A 12,035-nucleotide genomic window follows, 5' to 3' on the forward strand; every position below is an offset into this window, starting at 1 on the left:
GAGATCTCACATCGGTTGGAGAGAGAAACTAAGCATTCTTTATAAGAGTGTGAAAATCTCTACATAACAGACGGTTTTAAAATCTTTAACGAAAACCTGTAAGAAAAAGTTTAAAATGGATAATATTTAATATTAGTGAGTAAATATACCTTTATCATTCAAGTATAGTATATCAATAATAAATGTATCACGAATGGGTTCCCGATTGTGAGAGCCATCTATACATGCTTCAATCCCGCTGACAGGTATATTATCTTTGTAATTGTTGTTAGCTTCTATTAAGTCTGTTATTCTTTTGAGTTAGACTGTCATATGTATAATTGGTACAAACTCGAGCCTATTATTTTATTAATAGTTTAAGTATAACGTCAATTAGTCAACATTAGTTTGAAGTCAAATGTTCATATGTCGTTTTAGTGATATTTTGAGTATATTTTAATAATATAATATTTTGAGTATATGAATTTTCTTTTTAAAAAATTTAAAAAAAAAATGCAAGCCTTTTTATTTCAAACAATCTAAATTTATTTAAAATGTGGGCCAAAATATCCATTCGGGCCCATTTTCGTGGCTTTTCGCGGGATCACGCTTGCCTGACCCAGTCGTCTCGTCGGTTCCATGGGAGCGCCACTTTTGGAACAACGAACTTCAAGGCTCTTACCTGAAACCAAAGCAGGCTCAGCAAGTCCAACGTACAATTTCTCTATCCGTTTCGTTTTCCATACCATTCGCTGTGTCCGTTTTCTTTGTTGAAAGTACAGTTCAAATTGAAAAGTTGCATTTCACTCTCGCTTAATCGTGATATCTTATACGCAGTGGTTCGCCATTGCTGTCCCGAGATAATGAAGAAGCATTTTCGGCGCTCTTTTGTCAACTTTCGGACTAGAATGTTGTCAAAGGATTGAAAACCGCGTAAGTACCACATTCTCCTTCTTATTTACTATACTGAATTGTTCTTGATTCTCGGTTTTTGTAAGCATTGTTTGTCTGTGGATTTCTTGTTTAATTTACTCTAATTTAGGACTTTAAACTCGTAGGTTTACTGTTGATTTTACATTTGTATAATCAGATCATTCTGTTTCTAGTTTGAATTTCGTAAATCTAGTTAGTCTTTGAGCTCATCCTATCGTGTTATTAAGCGCATTAGTGTATTAAGATTACTCTGGCTTAATAGATTAAGATTTGAGTAACCTCTGTTGAGAGAATGCTTGTTGTATCAAAATCTCGTTGTTTTCTAAGAGCAGGAGCTCTGGATAATGACTCGTGTCTAAATTTGTTAGTAATCCTTGAGATTTCTTAAATGGAAGCATGTCAGTGTTAGGATACCGAGAATATCTCGGTTTACATCAATTGCTACCATAGCTAACCTGACCTAGAGGAACCACTACTAGCATAACATTCTCGAACTCCTCTAAGCAAATGTTCGGATTAGCTGACTTGGCAATAGGAAGAAAGTGTGAAAAACTACAGTGATAGAAATTCTGGTTCTGTTAACCATCTTTCTTGTAACATATGGCTGCACAATTTAAATAGCTGATGCAGCATTTGAATTGTAGAGACTCATTTATGCCCCCTCTCTAGTATAACAAACTAGGCCAACTCTCTACAACTGATTAGTGAAATCTCACCGACTCTTTACAATTCAGGCACTTGCTAACAAATATTTTCCTAGCACTCTACTCTTTGAAGATCTCCACCTTTTATTCTTGTACAGATGAGATAAAAATAATCTTTCCCTTGTAATCCATCAGCTAGACTCGCATACTCGGGGTTTAATCTTTTTCATGTTTCAACACGAGTCACTATTTAATGTACCTAGGCGATGTCTTCATTTATTGACAATGGATGTAGAACCTTTAAATCTGTTGGTCATAGTTGAGTGATAAACCAGGATTTTGGAGCCTTTCAACTCATTGTGGACCCTTGTTTCAGAAACAAAGTGAGACCAGTTAGATCAATCCAATTTTGGCAATATTTGGGATGTTTAAAAGAGAGGAATAGCATTTTTGTTGACAAGAAAATGTTTGGTGGAAGAGGCGTGAAAGTTAGGTCGCTTCTGAAGTTTCTAGCTAGATTTCCGTATGGAAAGTTTCTTATCATGTTTATGCCTAATTGCCAGCTTTCTGTAGCTTCCCTCTCTAGACAAGGCTCTTACTGCCTTCCAGGCTTCTTTGATGATTTCCTCTTTATTCTTTATTTTTTATATATATAAAAAAATTGTTCTGCCCTTACCCAATCGGTAATTTATTTTCTTATAAAAGTAAATGGACACGAAGATCAGCTTTTTAAACGCCCAAAACCTATGTTAGCATAGACTACTGTCATATTTGCCTCTCGAATAAATTGAAGCTCATAGATCAGAGAGAAAGGATTAGAAGAAAACCTGCGCGAAAAAATACAGACCTTTGGCATCATTTTCAAAAGCTTAGAACAAACTAGCAAATTTACGTAAATGAAAATATTTCTTTAAAAATCTATTTTGTACCAATTCGAAATAGAGAAGAAGAATAAAACAAAAACTTATAACTGATGGGCAATTGGCTTTCACCTAGTTATAGCCTTGGTGTTGACGCCTTTCCTTGGAATGCCGAGACCTGGTGTTTCAGAATAACTTGTGATAAAATTAAAGTGGGACCTACTCATTATGTGTTAGTTTGATCTAGTTTCATTACATCATTATCTTCTTTATGAGAAGAATGAGAAAATTATCTCCAAAGTCATTCATTCAACAAAATAATTCAGGAAATAATAATATCTCCCATTACTTAAAAATACAGAAAAATTTGGGATTTGATACCATCTATAGTTAGGCGATTGGTTCGGCACCAAGGAATTCCACTTTTGTGCAAGGAAAGAGCACCAACGTAGTGGTGAGGCAAAAAATGCTGCCAAATAAAGAAAATATGTGAACATAGTGAGGGTAAGACTACCAAACTTGCAGTACTGATTGGTAGAAATGTCGAAAGCTTCTTTCTGATAAACAGATGAGAAAAACCCTTACAAAAAGGGAGCCATGGAGTTGAGGCCAACTCATCAACAAAATCAAAATAATATGAATAACCTTAAATCTCATGAACTAAAAGTATTATCCCAACAATTACAAAATAATAGTTTAAGAAATTGTAAATTTAATATTCTATTTTGGTATGTTATAACAAAATATTATATAAAAATAAAACGCATATAATTTGGTCAATTCTGATTGATTATTGGCGATAAACATATAATATTATTAATGGTTCTTATGACATTACAAGTAATCCCTATCTAAATTAATCAACAATATATGATCACAACTATCATATAGACAAATTTATATCAATTAAGAGATGCTATATTAGTAAATACTTCGAAAAGATATATTTAAAATTAATTTTAAGAAAATACATAGCAATCCAAAACTTAATTTGACTCGAACATAGTTCCCTGTCAACTAGAAATAACTTGCATGATAAAAAAAAACTTCATTTAATTTTCAAGGATTTTCTCTTTCTTTTCCCTTTCCTTTTCCTCTCCCCAAGTTTTAGAACTCTCATTAAGCTCGAGTGTTTCAATTGGCATCTTGTTATTTGATTCCTTTAGTTCCTTCTCAGTTCACTGTATCACTTTCACTTATTCGTATTTGAGCACCAAGAATAAACATGGAAGGACAGACACCACCTATTTTACGTAAGACTCTGATGTTGCTATCCGCAACGTAACGGGTGCTTTCTTAATTCTCCAAGCTATTGAATCACTGTTTATGGATGCTGAACTGTGCAATCTTTTGGAAGATCATTTTCTCCTTGAAAACATCATCTCTGGTCTGTAACTCGTTTTTCATCCTGGTGACGTTGTCAAGCTAACAATTATGGAAATTAAAACCTCCCTGTAAGTTCAAAATCTTTTGGGTGCATCATTGAAGTCAGTCATTGAATACAAACTTCGACCAACTCGTGAAAGAAGTTCGAATTTTGTGTTTAATGCTTCTTTCAGACTTCCTGGTTGCAGATGCAGATACAATCAATAGTGCATATCTACGAGTGATTCTCTGAACTTCTCCAGTGAACACTGCAGAAAGGTGTTTTTTTTTTTTTTTTTTGCAATGAAAAATCTACCATCCTTCACAAAATTTACAGTCGCAAAGTTATCTTCTAAGGTAAGCCGTTCAAACTCGGTGGTCGGAATGGCTAGCTATGCTTAAAATCCACCCCATCTCCTTCGCATATAGGCATATTATTGGTTTATCTCTATTGGGTTCCGGATGATATATTATGATCAGACTGTGTGTAAATTCATGGTGTTCATGAGCAAAAGAGGTTTTGAAGATGATAGGAGCTTTGGGTAATGAAGCCAAATTCTGAAGATTATTATATATGTTCAAAATGTATCATTTAAGGTGGACCGTCATATACTGATTGCCAAAGGGAGAGGCTCCTTTGTTGTTAGTGGCTGGAGGAAGTATGTTGAATAAGATTTAAGCAAAGAATATTTCAGTCAGAGTATTACTTTTTGGAGTCAGTCAGAGACAGCTTGTGATTTGGTTCAATATAGAGAAAACTAAGCTTGTATGTAATTCCAAGTGAATAGAAAAAGAAAGAAAGGAGTATATTGGAACTTTTAGTAGCTGTCAATTCAGAAGAAGTTCAATTCCCTTATTGACCAAGTCATTTGCCTTACTTTCCCAACCTCTTTCTTGCCCTAAATTTTAGAAAATACTCATATAGTCCTATTCTTTTTCATTTTTTTTCTTCTCTATTAGATTTATGATAAAAAAAAAACTTTCTTATTTTGTTCTATCTTATTAAATATCCTCTTACTCCTCTACTTTCTTTCTCCAACCTCTAAAACTATCCATTCAATCAAGGTATATATAGGTTATAGCAAGAAGAACGAATAAGACAATTCGTAAGGGAGAAAAACATATACATTGCCAAATTGCCAAATTTGTAGTAAGGAGATTTTCACCTTTTTAGTTCAAATTAGTTTATTTGCTATATAATTAATTTAAGAAGGTTTCTGGAAGATGATATTTTGAAAAATGAGCTTGATTTTGAGATTTTTGTGAGATTTTATACTTTGTTGTGTTTTGTCTTGTTAACCAAAAAATTGGTGTAAGATTTGAACAAATAGGAAAAAATGAGTGTCTATATAGGGAAAAAAAATATTGAGGGGAGTTACTTTTAAATGGGTTCTTCTCGAGTTTCCAACCCAAGATTTTTAAATATTTTAAGGCTGCTAATACAATTGTTTAAAATTCAAAACTATTTTTGTTAATTGTTTCCATACATGTTAAAAAAATTGAAGATATTAACAAAACTCTCAAAAGTTCAACTATTAAGAGGGTCGGTCTAAAAAGATATATTTAACTTTGTTTTCTTTTTAAACATTTAGCCTTCTTTTCACGAGGGAGTGAAGGAAAATGGAGGGAGAAGGCGAAAGGGCCAAAAGGGCCAAAAGGAAAAAGGCAAAGGTAATAAAAGACACCGGAAGGGGATTAAAAGGTGATAAGACAGGAGAAGAGTACAAAGTGGAAATAGGAAGCAAAAGTTGCTGAACTTTAATGCCTGCATCATGCTCAGAATTCAACACAGGCTTTCTGAAATTGATAGAACGTGGCCCTTTCCTTTTACATCTTCTGTTTCTGCGTAGGAACTGCCTCATTTCTCTATTCATCTTATGCCTACTCTGCTCTAAGTTTTACTCCCCAGTTGGGTTGGGGAGCTCCCCAAGAACACTCCCATAAGTCATGTATTATAAAAAATCATGGAGAAAAAGAAAAAAGAAAAACCCCTCTTGGCTATATCATACTTGGCTTTCTATGGAATCTTAATCATAAAAAAATAGGCACCGACAAAGGTCGGATTCTGAATAAAACTCGACTTGTTTTGGTTATTGTTTAGTGAATAGGGAAGAGAAGGAGTCAAACCCAAGTTCCGTTACCATATTATATGAAGGTGGACCATTTCAGCCTGCTATTCCCTCATCACGTGGCCCACCCTCGTCCTTCTCTCTTTTCTCTGAGTGTCCCATTCCATTATAGCCGTCTTTTCTTTGTTCTTATATCTCACAACTAAGCTTCAAACCCCATCTGAGAGAAATACAGACAACAAAGCCATTTGGGTTTGACATTTTATTTATTCATGTCGACCCTCATACACACGGGACTTCAAAGCTACTGAACTCAAGTTTCATCCAATTTCATTTCTCTCTTCTTCCAGCGATGTGTACCAGAAGAATCGCCGCTTCCTCTTCTTTTGCCATCCTAATTTTGATCCTCTGGGTGTCGCAGATTTGGGTTTTTTGTTGTTTCTCCCAAGCTAGAGCTTCAAGGATTTTCCCACCGCCGCCGTCTCCGCCGCCGCACACGACGGACAAAACAGACCACGCCAACCGCCGATATGAACTACTTCAAAAATACTTCAATGACAGACGCTTCCTCGATCCCCACCGCCACCATGAAGGATTCGTAGATAGTAAACGGAAAATACCCAGTTGTCCAGATCCTCTTCATAATTAGTAGGATTAATTCATTTTTCCATCCATAATACCCCCGTTTTTCTCTTTCTTTTCTTTTCTTTTCTTTTTTCTGCTCGCTCTCTGAGATTCAACGGAGAAAACCGGGGTTATTTTGGTTCTCCTCTTTGTTATATATGAAATCATAAAGTTTCTTCTTTTCAATTCATTCCACTTCAGAAAACAATGTGTAGTAGTAGCAGTAGCGGCGACTAGTGATTTCTTCTTCCATGTTCTTTTGTTCTATTGTCTTTGACTTGAATCAAAACACCAACTTTTTAACTGCAAAAAACCAGAGGCCAGAAGAGAATTAATCTGGTGTATAATATGTCCTTTCAGTGTCCAATCTGAATGATCTGTCAGTCATTACAGAAATATCCGTTTATCACTTCGGACTTGTCTCCTTGTTGGGCCTACTGGGCCTTCATCACCAGGCCCAACCCTATAAAAACAGATGCCGTTGGTTGAGGAGAGAGAAGAAATTTTGATTTGGACAAGGGTTTACTGAAATTTGAAAAGTGATTTTATTGTTCCCATCAAGTCATTTAAAAAATGACCAATTCTACTCTGGTTAACTTAATCATGAGCTGAAGTCTTTTTTTAATGGATTCATGAAAAAGAGGGAAGTGCTTGAAGGGGACAAATCTAAAGTTAAAATGAGTGATATAAATAGTAGGAAGAAGTAGAATGGTGGTTGGATTTTAGTGTTTGTTTGATTTAGGAAAGGGAGATTTGGAAATCTCTGTGGTTGTTGGTTTGTGCCATAATTTATTTGTCATACATTGGAACACCCACCGATAAGAAAAAAACAAACCTAATAATGAGTACGAACCCTCGAGTTAAAAAAGTTGATGACCTGATAATCGGGAAGAATATGACTCAACCCCGGCTGCTGGTAGTAGTAAATGGTTAGGTAACAAGCTTTACATTTTTTCAAATTTAATTTAATTTTTATTATTTTTGTTGTTTTATTGGAAAATTAGGAGGAAGGGAAAAAAAAAAAAAAAAAAAAAACAGAGAAATCGAGATATGAGAATACGGCGGGTATTGCGCGGCGAAGAAGTTTAGAAAGCTGCAATTTACTTATGCACTTAGCGGCCTGCTTTCTTTGTCTGCTTGCAATTTGGATTTTGGAATAAAATTGACCATTTATCTCTCTTTTTCTAAATGAAAAGTTCTTCATAAAAGAAAGGAAAAAACCCATAGATTACTGAAAGTTGGTGAAAGAATTTATGGTAAACAAAATCTGGTGACAAATTAGTGAGAAATTTCATAATTTCTTGCTAATAAATTAATTTAAACATAGATTAACAATCAGGGTGTTGGGATTGTTGGGAGTGAGTCTCACATTGACTAATTTAGGAAATGATCATGGGTTTATAAGTAAAGGAATATGTCTCCATTGGTATGAATGTTGAGGATGGTCGGGGTAAGTCCCACATTGACTTATTTAAAAAATGATCGAGTTTATAAGTAAAAGAATACATCTCCATTGGTATAAGGTCAGTTTGGAAAACCTTTATTACTTAAAGGGGACAATACTATTGTGAATAGTTAAGAATTAATTATTTTAATTATAAGTTAGAAGATTGAGATTTTGACATATATATACCCTTTAAATAAATAGCTTTTATAAGCTGTCTTTTTATTTATGAGGTAGGATGGGTAGGTTTGTAAATTTAATATTTCTTTNAACTTTGAATTTTAAATTTAATATTTCAATTTATATTCCAGCGTATGGTAGGTGTGAGTATTATTACTATTATTCAAATTTTGATAGCTCATATATGTTTTTTTTTTTTTTTTTTTTTTTTTATTAAATTGAATAGCGTAATTGTTATTAAAAAAAAGTCTTAGAGCGTAAAGTTTGGGTACCCGGCCCATTGATAGAGTAACGGACCCTACCGGCCCATTAATCATTTATTGGGCCATCTCTCGACCCATTGATAGACCGTGGATCGTACCACTAGCCCATTTATGAGCTCGCGGGCCCAAAATTGATGAAACGGGCTTTGCTACCAACATTTATGGATCCATATAGACTATTTTTCAAATTTAAAACTAATACATAAAAAAACGAGGACCATTTGAGAAAACCCTAGAGGGATTTCAATTTCAATATCAAGATTAATTACAATGGATATAGAAACGTATGGTCATGATTGATAGTAATAATAATATTTTGAAGACGATTAAAAAGACGCCTCGTCTCCAAAGCTGAGGTGGTTGAATTACATTCAGAAACATGTCATGATGATTCAGACTACCGGTAAAAAGTTAAACAATATGAATATTGGACCATTAATCAATGTGAGGACAACTCTAAGACTAACCTAACGTGCAAACTTGGTCTCATCTTTACTTTTTTTAAAAAAAGCCATAAAATAATTGAAGTATTAGAGTAGCTTACACATATATCATGCTAGTGTCGGTTGAGCCTACAAACGTTTTTTTTTCCCTATTTTGTTGACTACTCGATCTTTTAAAAAATGAAACGTAAGCTTATTGCCTTGAAATATATGTGCACATAAAAATCAACCCGAGTACTGTTTTCTAAGTTTAGCTTTTTTAGTAAGTTTATGGTAATTAAACAAAAAAACCCATTTGATTGAAACGATAAAAAGAAGCCCTAATGGAAGTGTACATTTAGGGCATGAAACAATATACTTTAATTAGCAAATCCAAAGGGGAAAAAAAGGGATTAATTATGGGTATGAGTATCAAGTTTAATGAGACAACAAAATCCCCACATTAATCAGAGAATCAAAGTCATAAGCCCAAAAAATGGAAACCACTTAATACTTAATTAACTTCACTCATCCTCACCCCCACATAAACCATTTGCTCCTCAGCGGTTTCTATAATTCCATGGCTGCATTATTTATCTCTTCCAACGCTTTGACTTTTTAATTTATAATATATTTTATTACGTTAAACTCTCGTTGTATTCGTGTCACCTATAGTCAGACAACTTATGCTCAAGCCTCTGACCCCATTTGAGAAGAAGCTTTTAGAAAACTGTTTGAGGGCTTCAGAGAAAAGAGTCGAGTCTTGATTAAAGGGAGGTTGTTCGAGAGCTCCATAAGCCTTAGAGAAGGCTTATAGTGTACTTTGTTCGATGGGAGAATTGTTGGGAGTGAGTCCCACATTGGCTAATTTAGGGAAAAAATATATCTCCATTGGTACGAGACCTTTTAGGGAGCTTAAAACAAAGTCATGAGAGCTTATGCTCAAAGTGGACAATATCATACCATTGCAGAGAGTCGTGATTCCTAACAAAAACATGGGCATAAAGATTCTTAAAGACAGAATTTGAAAGTACACATGAGAGAAAAATTTAATAGCAACGTTATATAACTACAAGCAAAAGTCAACACAACGACTTATATAACATATAACTTTTCAGATACCGAAAATTAGGAGCTAAATTGAAAAAATCTCTCATTCAAGTAGGGGTAGGAAAAAAAAAAAAACGTTATATATAATTATTAAGGGTAAAAAGAGAGAGAAAAGGTGGTGGTAGAGAAGGAAAAGTGGCATGTTGTGGGGGCAATAGAACACATCCCCTTCCCATTAAGCTTCCTACTTCTGTGTGCCTTTCTCTTCTTTGCTTTTACCACTGCATGTCCTCCACTTTTCCACCTCCTTTTCTCCTTCTCTTTCCTCCATTTCTACCTTACTTATAAAACTCTCCACCCGTTCTTCGACAACTCATGATCGACCTATTAAACACAAAATTAAAAGTTTAAGAATATACTCGAACGTAAATAAAATCTTGGATTCTATCGAATCTGTGAGTTTACGTTGCTAAAACTATGGATTTCATAACATTATTTGTATTAAATTAAAGCATGTATTAGACTTCAAATTTAATGGGTTAATGTTAAATATAAGAATCAGTGCCCCACTCATTGAAGTTTGAAATTAGAAAGTAGACTGCAAATTTGCAGTTCAAAGTGAGGAAATTACCTTAATGCCCTTCGCCCTCTTTGGTTATTAAATACCCCTCTTCTCTTCTCCTAGCTCTTTCCTCACACACAAAAGTCTTGATATTATGAGAATGAGCTGCAATGGCTGCCGGATCCTTCGCAAAGGCTGCAGCCATGACTGTATTATCAGACCTTGTCTTCAATGGATCCCCTCCCCTGATTCTCAGGCCAACGCCACCATCTTTCTTGCCAAATTCTACGGTCGCGCCGGCCTCTTCAACCTCATCACCGCCGCCGCCGAACACCTCCGCCCGGGTAATTCTCACTTTATCATAATTCCTTACCTATGATATCAAATCGGGTTAAGAATCACAAATCTTCACAATGGTATAAAATTATCTACTTTGAGCATAAGCTCTCATGCCTTTGTTGTGGGAAGGTCTCACAGTTTATATTCCTTAGTCATAAATCTATGATTCCTAACACAGTTTGATATTAGAAATTATGGATTTTCACAATGATTGATATTGTCCACTTTGAGCATAATCTTTCGTGACTTTGATTTGGGCTTACCCAAAAAGTCTCGTAACAATGTAAATGTATTATTTACTTATAAACATCATTCCCTAAATTAGGTTGCGTGGACTCCCTCCTAACAATTCTGAACAAGTTTCTTAAATTTTTTGGATTAAAAAATTATATAAAACAGTTAAATTTATTGTTTTTTTTTTCACCCTAAAAAGATTATATTATATAAAGAATTAAAAATACATTTTTTATTAATATGTATGAGGAAATTCAAAATGTTGGTATGTAAAATATATTATATTTATAATTATTTTATTTAATGACATTGAAAATTGTCTGTTTTTAGCCATTTTCAAGTCGTTGCTGTACGAGGCGTGCGGCCGGATGGTGAATCCGGTCTACGGCTCCGTCGGATTGCTCTGTTCCGGCGACTGGGATAAGTGTCAGGCCGCCGTTGACGCCGTGTTGACCGGATCCATGATCGTCGAACCAGACGCGCCGCTGTCAAACACTAACCTTTCCCTTAAATGTTGCGACATTCGACATGTTTGTAACGACACCAATTTGGCAGTTCCCGGCGAGCTTCACAAGGGCAAGACTCGGAACCGGTTCAAAAAGCCCGACAACCGGACCAAATCCAAACCCGGACCGGGTCGTGAATTGGGAAGTGGGTCGAATGTGGAGGTGATTGAGATAGACCGAATGGCGGATGATTTGATGACGAACCGGAGGAAACCGGGTTGGGTTTTGAGAAATGGAATGTGGGTTGAGGAGGAGCATGTTGAGCTGGAGCTGACTCTTAATTCGGCTCAGTAATGGAAATTAAAAATGAAATTAAAATAATTAATTAGGAATTAGGGATGGAGTGTTGATTTCCTATGCATAAAGCAGTTATTAGTATTTACTGAGCTCTGCAATTTTCCGACTTTTTTTTTCTTTTTTTTATTTATGTATAAAATATATTGTAAAAATAAAAAATAAGAAAATGAAAAAATAAAAATAAATTTATATAATTTTAGTATACGAATTAATGAACCTTCGTCCATTTTTTGTTTAGGTTGGAATTTTCTTCGAAATGGTCAA

At 34.8% G+C, this 12,035-nt stretch overlaps 1 protein-coding gene and 1 long non-coding RNA gene across 3 annotated transcripts; both read left to right on the forward strand.

The window, feature by feature from the left end:
* Positions 1-594: 594 nt before the first annotated feature.
* LOC111467808 lies at positions 595-2,499 on the forward strand. Of its 2 annotated transcripts, XR_002714607.1 has the most exons (3): positions 595-692; positions 817-912; positions 1,933-2,499. It is a non-coding gene; the product is annotated as an uncharacterized LOC111467808 (long non-coding RNA). The 2 variants fall into 2 exon arrangements; XR_002714606.1 differs by lacking the exon at positions 1,933-2,499 and having other exon boundaries at positions 817-1,362.
* A 7,944-nt stretch (positions 2,500-10,443) lies between these two features.
* On the forward strand, positions 10,444-11,877 carry LOC111467594 (LOB domain-containing protein 42-like). Its single transcript, XM_023112562.1, has 2 exons — positions 10,444-10,739; positions 11,299-11,877. The coding sequence occupies exons 1-2, from the start codon at positions 10,550-10,552 to the stop codon at positions 11,766-11,768; spliced, it is 660 nt and encodes a 219-aa protein (XP_022968330.1). The 5' UTR covers positions 10,444-10,549; the 3' UTR covers positions 11,769-11,877.
* Positions 11,878-12,035: the final 158 nt, after the last annotated feature.

Source organism: Cucurbita maxima, unplaced genomic scaffold, assembly GCF_002738345.1.
Source record: "Cucurbita maxima cultivar Rimu unplaced genomic scaffold, Cmax_1.0 Cma_Scf00034, whole genome shotgun sequence".
NCBI lineage: Eukaryota > Viridiplantae > Streptophyta > Magnoliopsida > Cucurbitales > Cucurbitaceae > Cucurbita > Cucurbita maxima.

Bases quoted from the DNA above. Each gene is read 5' to 3' on its own strand.
- LOC111467594 (XM_023112562.1), top strand. From the start codon at position 10,550: ATGAGAATGAGCTGCAATGGCTGCCGGATCCTTCGCAAAGGCTGCAGC. The intron at 10,740-11,298 runs GTAATTCTCACT...GTCTGTTTTTAG, and splicing joins CGCCGAACACCTCCGCCCGG to CCATTTTCAAGTCGTTGCTG.